The following is a 12,253-nucleotide window of genomic DNA, read 5'->3' on the forward strand; positions in this document are numbered from 1 at the left end:
ACCTTTGCCAGACCTAAAAACCTCATCTTTACAAGAGCCTGGAATAGAGAAAAATTAGTCTGGGGATCCAGATCTTCTTGCCATCAAGTTGTCTGGTACTTCTTTTCTGCTCTTCCAATATTTTGTAATCCAGCTAGTTCACCTCAGAAATATCCTAGATGTACATCATAGTGTTGTTGAAAACACCCGTTCAGCACTTATCTGTTACATCAGTTTGCTTCCCATAAAACTGTCAGTAGAAGCACAGGGCTTGGGGAAGAAGAAAATCTCTGTAAGCTTGACCATGATCAGTAGCTTCTGACCATCCGCACTAATGGATGAAAAGTAGAAAAATATGTGTCCTTACTTTGGAAAAAATCTCTGTGGTTTGGGGTAGAACAGCCATTCCATTGTGCTGTACCAACTAGAACCCACCATAAATAAACACTGTTATTTAGTACATGGATTGAGACAGCCTGAAGACCAAATCACATTCTTCAGACTATATCATAACATACTGTAAAAGTCTGGTATGAACAGTGAATCTAGCATTAGTTCTGCCCCTTGACTGATGGCTACTGTAGGAAGTAAGGGGTGGGCCCTGGGTGTATCCGTTCCAGAGTGCACATAAATAGTGGTAGGGTGATGTGGTTAAGGAGTTTTTGTGATGGCAAGATGAAACCAAACTAAAATACAGGTATGCGACAAAGTAAAGAATCTGCACAGAAACAACCAAAAGTTGGCTGAATTATTATTACAAATATAGTATAATAATATAATAACATCAGTTATTATTAGGTTATTATTTGCTTCATTTTTCTGGATAGAACATTTCCTGCTTTGAAGGTGGCAACCTTGTGCCTCGTGTATATATAAGCTCTACTGTCAGATGGTCTATTGGCATGTGTTTAAGGATACATTGCAACTGTACTTCAATTCTATTTCAACAAAAATAAATAAAAAAACATTGCACAAGTTCTTCTGATTAAAAGGAAATCAGTTTCATTGATTAAATTCTATAATACCTTCAAACACAAAAGATTAATGTACTTACTCATAAGCTTTTTAAATGATTGTCTGTCTTGAAGATAGCTACCATACACATAAGCCAGAAATAACTTGTGTCAAGTGATGAATTACACATACCTGTCAATTTAAATATTTCTATGTTTCAGGTGGCTGAACTTGTAACCAGCGAGTTCTTTGAACAAGGAGATCGGGAGAGAGCAGAACTCAAACTCACTCCTTCAGTAAGTTCTTCCTTTTTTTATGACGTATTTACCCTTTCAAATGACATTTTCAAAAATAACTTCAAATCGCACCTTGAAAATGGGAAAGACAGAGAATGGATTTAAGGAAGCACTCTTGAAAGTTTAAAGCTTTAATTGAACTTAGATGCTAAACACTCTTATTCCCAGGTTTCTGATTAACAGGGCTGATCTACTTAACAAGCATTTCCTGTACTCCCACAGTGGGAGAAGTAGGCGCAAGGGAGGATCGCAGGGTAGTATTTGAATAACTCAAAGCCTAGGGCTGGCATTTCATATGTAATCAGTGGCTACTTTGAAACAGAAATACAGAAAAAAATTAAAGGCAAGCAAGCTGTCCAGCCTTGATGGGCTAGAACAGGCAGGTGCAGTAAATAATGGATATTCTGGATTTTACTTTCCAATTTTGAACTTTCCAAAATCCCAAAAGCAAATCAAGTCTCTGTTTCTTTTCCTTTTTTGGGAAATGAAAAGTTGTGTCTGGGGAACTAAGTTCTGCTGATTGAAATGCTATTTAGATTGGATTCATCCATTCAATTATTATTTGAGAATGCTTACTGTAGGCTAAGGATGATTCTGTTTTTACTAATCAGGAGACAAAGACATAAACGCCTCAGTCACCACCCTCAAGGAGAGGGCGGCCTCTTTATTCTTAATGAATGGGTAGCTTCAAACATATCACCCAACGACTCAAAGAATGGTCCAGAGTATTCTAAAGCCTGCCACAGCACAGAAGATTCATTGCAGCTCAAGGAATGTGTTAATTGTCAAGAATGTCTGTTTATGAGGATTCAAATCAACTCAGTTTTGAATATTTGGTGTTATTTATAAGATCTTCAAGTTTTAAAACACCTTTCTTTGCTGACATTTAAAGACAAGGAAAAGCAGCAGAACTAGCTCCTAGCTTAAAGAACTCACAGACTTACTAATTTTGACTATTCTTTATTTGTTGTTTACCTACAAAGGTCAGAAAGACTACAAAAGTTAAAACACCCATCAATTATTTTAGTTTCCAAAGCAATATCTATTTATACTGTTTTCAACACATCCCTTTGTTCTTCTTTGGTGATGTCACCAAATTTGGTTACAAAATACAGATACTAGATTGGGATACATAGTTTAATGTGTAAAACGTAGCACAACTCAAATTTCTGTCAGCTATATGTATATTTTCAAATAAAAGCTTTTCTCCTCTTTAAAAAACTGTTTCAGAGGCCTCCTCTGAAGGGTTTACAATGCAGCAAAACCACAGGTTATTTAATTAAATGAAAAAAATATGAGTCAATTGACAGCATTGGCAAGCTGGCGGGTGCAGTGGTGCAGCACTAAGGAATTTTTGTAGGCTCAGGTAAGGGTTTTTCTGGAGACATAAATGAAATTAATTTTGTGGTGGATACATAGCTATAAGTGCTGCTTTCTCCCCACAAAAGCCTACTTAACACGGCTGATGACTATCTCCTCAGGCCTAACTGCTGTGGCAGGGCTATCCCACATTAGTGCTTTTCCAGAAATGTCTGGAAATGCACACACCCAGATTGGACACCTGCTGTGCCCATTATTCCATGATATTTAGGAATAAAATTGTCCAAGAGCCCTTTCAGGTGTCATAGTCCTAAAGGTCACCAGAGTAACTTCATGAAGACAAAGGCTAATCTGGGCAACATCCAGATTAATACTGGAAGCAGTGACTCAGTTAATAGCACATGCTTGAACACCTTCAAGTATCAGGCATGAAGCTGGACACAGTGCATCCAGCCATGAGCAAGGCACCATCTTCCCTGCCCTCAAGAAGCTTGTCAGCTGCTGGGAAATATAGACATTAAATAAATAATCACCAATAATCAATTACAAGATGCAAAATTCTGTAAAGGGAAAACACAGGACAAAGTGGTATCTCACATACTCATCAAACATTTGTTAATAAGTGACTAGTCCAGAAATGACCCCTTACAGTTATGGTCAACTGATTTTTGGCAAGGGTGCCAAGATAATGCAATGGGGGAAAAATAATCTTTTCACCAAATGGCACAGGGACAACGGGATATCACGTGCAAATGAAGATGGACCCTATCTCTCACCATAGCCTAAAATAAACTCAAAATGTATCATAGACCTAAATGTTAGAGCTAAAACTATAAAACTCTTAGAAGAAAGCAATATAAATCTTCTGGATTGGATTTGGCAATGGTGTCTTAGATATGATATCAAAAGCACAACAAACAAAAGATAAAATAGAGAAATTGGATGTCATCAAAACTTAGAACTTTGTGTGTTAAAGGACACTATCAAGAAAGTAAAAAGACAACTCACAGAATGGGAAAAATTATTCACAAAGCATATATCTGATATGGGCATAGTATCTAGAATGTACAGCAACTATTGCAACGTAACAATAGAAAGACAACCCAGTTTTTTAAACGGGTAAAGGATCTGAATAAACATTCCCCTAAAGAACATATATAAATGGCCAATAAGCACATGAAAAAAAATGTTCAAAATCATTAGTCATCAGGGAAATACAAATCAAAACCACACTGAGATACCACTTCACACCCACTAAGATGACTATAATCAAAAAGACAATAACAAGAGTTGGCAAGGATGTGGAGAAATTGGGACTTTTTGTACATTGCTGGTGGGAATTTAAATGATGCAGCTGCTTTGGAAAACAGTTTGGCAGTTCCTCAAAACATTAAACATTAGAGTTACCATGTGGCCAGCAATTCTACCTCTAGGTATAGCCCCAAGAGAAATGAAAACATACATCCACACAAAAACTTGAATGTTTGTTGTAGCATTATATATAATATCCAAAAAGTCAAAACAACCCAAATGTCCATCTACTGATGAGCTGATAAATAAAATATGGTATACAATAATGATACAAGGGAATATCATTTGGCAATAAAAATGATTGAAGTGCTGATGCATGCTTATGGGGGTGAACCTTGAAAACATTATGATAGGCGAAAGAAGCTGGTCACAAAATACCACATATCATATGATTCCATTTACATGAAATGTGCAGAACAGGCAAATCCATAGAGGTAGAGAGTGAATTAGTGGCTGCCTATGGCTTGGGGGGTTTGAAGAAGAATGAAGAGCGACTGCTAATTGATATGTGATTTTTTTTTCTTGGGGTGATAAAAATGTTCTAAAATTGACTGTGGTTGGACTTCCCTGGTGGCACAGTGGTTAAGAATCCGCCTGCCAATGCAGGGGACACAGGTTTGAGCCCTGGTCCTGGAAGTTCTCACATGCCGCAGAGCAGCTAAGCCCATGCGCCACAAGTACCAAGCCTGTGCTCTAGAGGCCGCGAGCCACAACTACTGAGGCCGTGTGCCACAACTACTGAAGCCCGCGCGCCTAGAGCCCGTGCTCCACAACAAGAGAAGCCACCTCAATGAGAAGCCTGTGCACTGCAACGAAGAGCAGCCTCCACTCGCTGCAACTAGAGAAAGCCCGTGGGCAGCAGTGAAAACACAGCCAAAAATAAAAATAAATAAATAAATTTATTTTTAAAAAATTGTGGTTATGGTTGCACAGCTAATTGTGAATATACTAAAAAGCAGTGAATTAAAAAAAAAACATAACTATATACTATGCACCAGAAACAGAGTCATTAAATTAAAAATCTCAGATAAAAATGAGAGCTAGAGAGGATAAAACAGAGTAATATTTTTTATTTTTATTTATTTATTTATTTTTGCGGTACGCGGGCCTCTCACTGTTGTGCCCTCTCCCGTTGCGGAGCACAGGCTCCGGACGCGCAGGCTCAGCGGCCATGGCTCACGGCTCCAGCCGCTCCGCGGCATGTGGGATCTTCCCGGACCGGGGCACGAACCCCTGTCCCCTGCATCGGCAGGCGGACTCTCAACCACTGTGCCACCAGGGAAGCCCCAGAGTAATATTTTTTAAAGGAACATTTTGGACAAAGATTCATGCAGTTCACAAGAACCAGCCCTTCCTCCAGCATATTTCAGAGTCTTCTCCAAATGCCTAGTCCTCCTTCCTGATACTTACATTTCACATTACAATCAAGGATGAACAGAGCTCGTAGGAGACGGTGACCTCCTCCCTAATTTGGAGGTATTTTCCTCAGCGGCGCCCTTCTATCTTCTGTGACCTCAGCGGCACCCCTCTATCTTCTGTGACCTCAGCGGTGCCCCTCTATCTTCTGTGACCTCAGCGGCAACCCTCTACCCTCTGTGACCTCAGCGGCGCCCCTCTATCTTCTGTGACCTCAGCGGCTAGTGATTTGGGCCCCACCCACTCCCACCCTCGTTCCTAAGTCGGAAGGATGCAGGATTTCTCAACATATCTGAACCAAGGAGATGTCGTGAATCTGCCCTCACAACCTATGTGAACGCCGAAATGATGTGGATGCCACATTTTATTTAGAGGAAAGATGAAACCTACTGTAAGACCATAGGCAGGGCAGGGTTGCTTCTTAGACCCTGACCTTACTCCTTAGGAATAAAGGGAGGGACAGTCTCACTGGCGTAGAACAGGCAGTGTTTGTCCGAGGACTCTATCTCAGCCATCCAATTCCAACTGATTGTCTTTCTTTTTATGTCTGCCCAACGGAATATGTCACTTCTTTTTCTCTAAGTTTTCTAAACATTATAATATCATAACGTTTAAAGGCTGGGAATGAGAGATGGGTACCTGCCCCCATCATCCATCCAGTGATAGATAAAAATTTAGGAATTTATTCACGACAGGACCTTATTGAGAAACACAAAATTGTCCCCACCCTGAAAAATTAATACAAATAATTTCTATTTAAAATGAAATTGCTTTTAAGGATCTTTTCCAATCTATCCCACCCTCTCTCGCTATAAAAATAAAAGCCTGCACTATTTTTGTAGCAAAAAAAATCTCCCCTTCCTTTGAGTTGTACCCAATTCCCAGTGACCTGATGACTTGATTTAGTGGCAGTTACCTATAACTGAAGACAGATTTTGGCCCCAAGGAGTTGCATGCTATAAAGTTCAAATAAATTCATTTACAAATCTCATAAAAAGAGGTGAAAATACTTTCTCATCATAGATAAAGGAAAAGAAAGTACATGTAAAGATTGATTGTCATTTGTGAAGTGTTCAGTTGGTAAAAATCGGATCATTGTGACAAAGTGTTTGACAAAGCACCTGTAAACGACTCCAGTGTAATAAAGCAAGGTTCTCCTCCCCCATTCTAGGCTATTTTTGATCGGAACCGGAAGGATGAGCTGCCTCGGTTGCAATTGGAGTGGATCGATAGCATCTGTATGCCTTTGTATCAGGTAATCATGACTTGGGAGGGTCTGTGTGTCCTGACCAAGCCAGGAAAGAAGAGTGTCTATACCGCACTTTCAGAAGTATTAGTTTTAGGACACCTTTCCAGGGTATGTGTGTTGCCTAAAAAGGTTGCAGCTTATCTTTTCTCAGATTTCTGATTGGTCCCCTGGGAAGATTTGGTACTCGGAGGCCGGAGACGACCCGAGTTCTCCTTGGGCCTCAACTCCCTCATCTATAAACCAAGGATAGTAATATTTTATCTCAGTATTTCCCAAACTGTGCCCCATGGGACATAAGTATCCACCCATAACTTTTCAGAAAAAGCTCTCAGGCCCAATAATTAGGGAACCTCTCCTGCACATTAAAATACTGAAGGCTCGGAGAAGTCCTTTGGAAAAGAAACACGTTTAACCTTGATTAATTCTGAATTTCTCAAACATCTGACCATAGAAATCTCATTCAGTTTTTTTACGTTTTTCTTTTACTTTTATTAATATCATGTTAGACATGAGAGTTCCATGAAACATGGTTTTCTGCTCTGACCCCATGGTCTGGGCCACAGGGTTTTGAAAAGCCCCTTCCATCTTAAGCCTCTGTCTGAGATGCATGACAAATGGCAACCACTGAAACCTGAGCAAGGCACACTCCCTGTTTCCAGCCCTGCTGCGTGAGTTTGGGACCCTGCTCCTGGCAAGGAGACTAGTGTCATCAGCTTTGAATGTTCACACTCCACTTTTTGAGTAGAATTAGGGCTGACATGGGTTAACACTCACAGTTTAGTGTGCATTGGCTTTTAATTCTGCTGCTAAGTATTTGCTTTCATGTGTAAAACCTGGCCAGTTCTTTACCCCCTACCTACCTCAATCAGACTGAGCTGCCGTTTTAACTTCAAAGTGAGAAACACATGCAGGGAAAGCAAAACGGCTTCATTTCTCACTCTAACTCCATTAAAAACACAGTATTGTTTTTTAAGGACCTTATAACCATTAAGTTTCAGGCTTATCTACCACTTCACTTTCAGCACTTCTAGGGACTGCTGAGCCCTGTCACATTACTCTAAAAAAAATAAAAGTAAAAAATAAAAAAACCTAGAATACTGTCTTGAAGATGGAAATGTAATTTTTAATGACTATAAGCAACAAAAGTTCTTATTTGTATTATATTATCCATTAAATACATGACAGCATAAAATCAGACAAGTAAAGCTTTAAAATAATCTAGAATAGATTCTTTTAGTTATACATGGGACATAATGCTCTTTTATTTAATAATGAAAGTTTGGATGAAAAATCAAGAATGATGTCTACGATATTATAAGAGGATCCTCAACTCTCTTTTCTCCCATCTGCGTCTCCCGCCCTCACTCCTCTGGTGTCTCTGAATAAGCTGGGTCCCCATGTGTAAGGCCCATCGCTGTTGTGTCAGGTATACCTTGCTTTGCTAAATTGCCCTTGACCACCCATGTTGAATTATTATTTTTTTGAATTATTTTTTAACATTATTCATTTTGCTGTGCACACTTAGGCCATAAATGAGATGAATTCTTGAAATTAATAAATTCCTTTTACTGTGGGTAAAGCTTAGGAGGATGAAGACATGTATTTGTGGGGCTGATAAATTTTTGGTATTAGTCTGAAAAGCTACTTTGGAATGAACCCAACTCCACACACCCTTCCTGTGTGATTAGTTACCATAAATGCTGGAAAGGACTCTCGTGTGCTTTTCCATGTTAATTTAAGTGTTTCATTACTGGTTCACAATCATTTGGGCTTACTTTTATACTTCCCATTAAATACTTTGAAATCTTCAGGTTAAAAAGGAAGTTACTTGAATTTCAAATGAAAATAGCAGCTTCCAGAATTTAAGGAGTAATATCAACCCATCATATTATCATTCCTGATTTTTCACATCTGTTTTACTTTACTCCCTACCTGTGACATTAGATACACCTGCTATTTTTAGCCACAGGAAATTGACATATAGAAAGCTTAAGTGACACTCCCACCAAATTCGCTTTGTCCTACTCATCTGTGGCCTTGGTTTTGATGTAATGGCCTTTCTACTGCCTCACTTCACCTCTGCTGGATATCGTCCCACAATCTTTTCTTATTTAACTGGGGAAAGTCATGGCATTTAAAGAGGAATGTGGAAGGAGCTGTTTATAAAAGTTCATATTCATACCTGCTGCTGGATCTTCTCAGTGAACAAAGCATGAAAATCATGCTCTTTTTTAAAATTCCTTATCATCACTTATTTTTTTCATCTCATGGATTTCTTTTATAAATTCTTTATAATGCTTTATAATTTATATATATATATATATAATATATATAATTTTGAAACCAACATTTCAAAAAGCCCTCAGACTGAAACCTTGCAGAGTGACTTTAAGTATGTCCCTTGAGAGTCCTCATTTTGTCCCATCTCAAGCAGTTGGGTGTTTTTTTATTATTTAACTGTGAGAGTTAATGTGAGATTATTTAATCTCACGTTAACTGTTGATGCTCCAGAAAGGTAATGGAATCCCTCAGTGGGCAGGAATCACCATGAGTGCGAAGACACAAAATCTTGAGGAAATGACTCACGAAGCAAGGAAGGTCCCTCCTATGACACTGGTCAAATGTCAAAATGTCTGCAGGAACTCAGGTTGTTGCTGAGAGATCAGTTTGGGGTTTTTAATGTGAAAGTGCAGTGATAAGGAGTCTGAGAGGATAGAGGCAAACGGGAAGGTATGCAGATGGCATGAATCCCAGACTGTGAGAGGTGACATAGTCTGCGTTATGGAACAGAAGAATCCAACGTGGCTTTGCTGAGTCAGTCTGGGCAGAGGGCAAAAGGATACAGAACAGTAGCTATGAGACCAAGAGATGTCCTTGTAATGGCCAGGGCCCTGCTGACCCCAAGGTGGGGTAGGTTTGGGTGGCAAGAAGCCTCATGTAGAGCCTGAAGCAAAATGATACGTACATCATGACGAGGACCCCCCTTGCAGGAGGAGCAGTGTGGAGAGATGCGGTCCAGCAAAGGCAGAGGCCAAACAAAGGCACTGTGTGCCTGAGGCTTCTGGGCGCAGCCTGGGACAGGACGGGGCTTGTGGAGGCGAGGGCAGAGGGGCAGCCGGGCAGTAGATGCAGATGTGGTTTCAGTGCAGCTTTTTGACTTCTTTGACTTTCACTGGGTAAATCGGTTTCACTTCGTGGTTTTGAGAGGGTTGTGCTTGGTCAAAGTAGATCAAGCTCTTTCCACTTTCGCTCCAGTTTGCTGAGTTTTGTCTCTCCTCCAAGCAAAGGGTAGATTATCAGTACTCTCTGGTGCCTGAAGGGCTGTTTATAGGTGGGAACCCACAAAAAGTACAATGGTACATTTTGGATGCCCATTACACTTAAAATCAAAACTCTTACCTCTGGGACAACTTCAATTTCCAATCTGTGCCTGTGTTGAGGAAAAACAAGGAGGACCCCCCCAAACCCCCGAAATCTATTCAATAAGTTTCCTAAGCAATCTAGCAATTGACTGAAAGTGACTGGCAGAAAATATGTAGATATGTCTAATAAAGTAATAGGTAGGGAAAGCACACGCAGAGAACAGTCCCAGACCCGTGATGATTCTATAGTAGGGAGATGTGACATGCTTATATACATATGTTTATATGTGAGTATAAAATTCTCCAGAACTTGCTCATCTTTTTAAGTTTATGATTCCAAACTTTTCCTTAAAAAAAAAAAATAGAAAATTGTGCTGACAGGCAGAAGTCATGATTTATCTGTGACAGCATTTAAATCAGGAAACATATAGGAAGCCAAGAGTGGGCAGGGAACCATCAAAGCGTGTTCCCCCAAGAGAAGACTAAAACCCTAGTTAGTTAGCTCTGTCCTAGCAGGGTATCTCCGAGGAATACATTGACATCTGATTCCTGTGCTTTCTGCTGTCTTTGCACCCCGCTGGGGATCCATTAGCCTGCTGCTCAACATCTTTGGAGGAATAAAAAACAAAAAGAAAGAACGAAGAAAAAAAAAAAAAAAAAAAAACCAGGCACCATCAAACTTTGAAGTCACTGCTGCACCAGCCTTAGGGATAAACAGAATACCTGATGTGGCAGCGTCACACTGAGCCTCTCTTTGCAATAGTGGGCAAAGTTTTTGCCCTTTATTTTCATTCTCAACTCAAACCTCAGTGTACCTAGAATTTCAATGATACACTGTAAACCATTATAAATCTTCTGTTTGTTAAGGATTGAGGGATTTAATTTTTATTATGAACATAATCAGATTTTCAGCTCATCTCAAACTGGCTCTTGATTTTGGAGTGTTTGACAGATAATGAAAACGGCTTGACTTGGACAGGATCTAGCGGGAATAATTCTCTCTCTCCATTAAAAGAAGAGTTAGGCAAGAGTGTTGTCTCTTTATAAAAATGTCATGGGGTTTCTGCAACAGGCAGGGCTTCTGAAGTTATGATAACAGTGATTTTTGACTTTTTTTCTGCCTTCAGCTGTAATGGTTGTTTTGGAAAAATGCATTCCACCTGATGCAGTTATTAGTATGCTCTCTGGGGACTTCCCCAGCGGTCCAGTGGTTAAGACTTCGCCTTCCAATGCAGGGGGTGTGGGTTTGATCCCTAGTCGGGGACCTAAGATCCCACATGCCTTGTAGCCAAAAAACCAAAACGTAAAACAGAAGAACAAATTCAATTAAGACTTTAAAAAAATTTTTTTTAATATGCTCTCTGAAAAGAAGGGAGGAAAAAGAATCTTTAAAATATAGTTGAAGTTGTAGAAACTGGGAGTTAGAATTGATAAACTGGAAAAGAGGAAGGTGCTACTCCAAGACAATTTTTCTGGATACCAATAAAAGTACTTCAAAAACAACTCGATGTTCCCCAGATGGCTCATGCCTTGTGTTCAATTTTTTTCAAAAAAGAAAAAGTAGTGAGCTACAGAGTGACTAGTTAGAATATAACATCATCTCCTCTTAAAAACTTACAAGGAATGGAATGTGGTTAGAGAGGGAAACAATTTCATCCCATACTTAAAAAAAAAAGTAGGACACCACCCAAAGCAGTTTCCTGTAAATGTTTTCTGTACGACTTCTAGTATTCCTGTGAATGAGAGAAAGAAATAGTTGAGGCTGATTTCTTATTTGCCCTACAAAGGGGGGACATATATGGAATGACATCATATATAACTCGAAAAACTCAAGAAGAAAGAAAGAAAGGGAGGAAGGGAGGGAAGGAGAGAGGGAGGGAGGGAGGGAGGGAGGGAGGGAAGAAAATAACTTCCTATATTCTCTATAATTTATATTTATCTGGCTCCACCTTTTCCTGGTGATGGGCAGGGGGGAGGGCGGTGTTCAGGGACTGGTACTTAAACTTGACAATTAAAGTATCTCAATTCCTTCCGGTTAAAACAAGTCCTTGGGAAGACTAAAATGTGAATTGTTCCCAGTCAGAACCATTTCTTCTCCCTAGCTGACATCCAGGTGCCAGGAGAGCTCACCTGTCTTTGTAAGGGTTCCGTGACTGGGGGGGAGAGGGACCGAGTGCACATGCAGCCTCTGGGGTCAAGGCTCTGGGCGTGATGCCGAGCTGGCCTCTGGAACTGTGGGGTGGGCGCAGTGAGCACTTCGTGGAGGGCCTGACCACTGGCTCTGGCTGCTGCAGACCCTGGTCCATGCAGACCATGGCAAGCCGCCACCAGCTTCCTGCTCAGCTGGTTCTCTGCCATTGCTCAGC

General features: G+C 40.2%; 2 protein-coding genes across 4 annotated transcripts in view; one reads left to right on the top strand and one right to left on the bottom strand.

Moving 5' to 3' along the window:
* Window positions 1–12,253, top strand: part of PDE11A (phosphodiesterase 11A) — a 415,741-nt gene that overhangs the window by 382,237 nt on the left and 21,251 nt on the right. For both annotated transcript variants that reach the window (XM_029225505.1, XM_029225506.1), the window contains 2 exons: window positions 1,155–1,229; window positions 6,448–6,531. In XM_029225505.1, the coding sequence (XP_029081338.1) occupies window positions 1,155–1,229; window positions 6,448–6,531 (159 nt within the window). The remainder of the gene's footprint in view (window positions 1–1,154; window positions 1,230–6,447; window positions 6,532–12,253) is intronic.
* Window positions 1–12,253, bottom strand: part of AGPS (alkylglycerone phosphate synthase) — a 280,454-nt gene that overhangs the window by 32,206 nt on the left and 235,995 nt on the right. The gene's annotated exons all lie outside the window — the stretch shown is intronic.

This window comes from Monodon monoceros, unplaced genomic scaffold (assembly GCF_005190385.1).
Source record: "Monodon monoceros isolate NGI ecotype Baffin Bay Population unplaced genomic scaffold, NGI_Narwhal_1 Super_Scaffold_16, whole genome shotgun sequence".
NCBI classification, from domain to species: Eukaryota; Metazoa; Chordata; class Mammalia; order Artiodactyla; family Monodontidae; genus Monodon; species Monodon monoceros.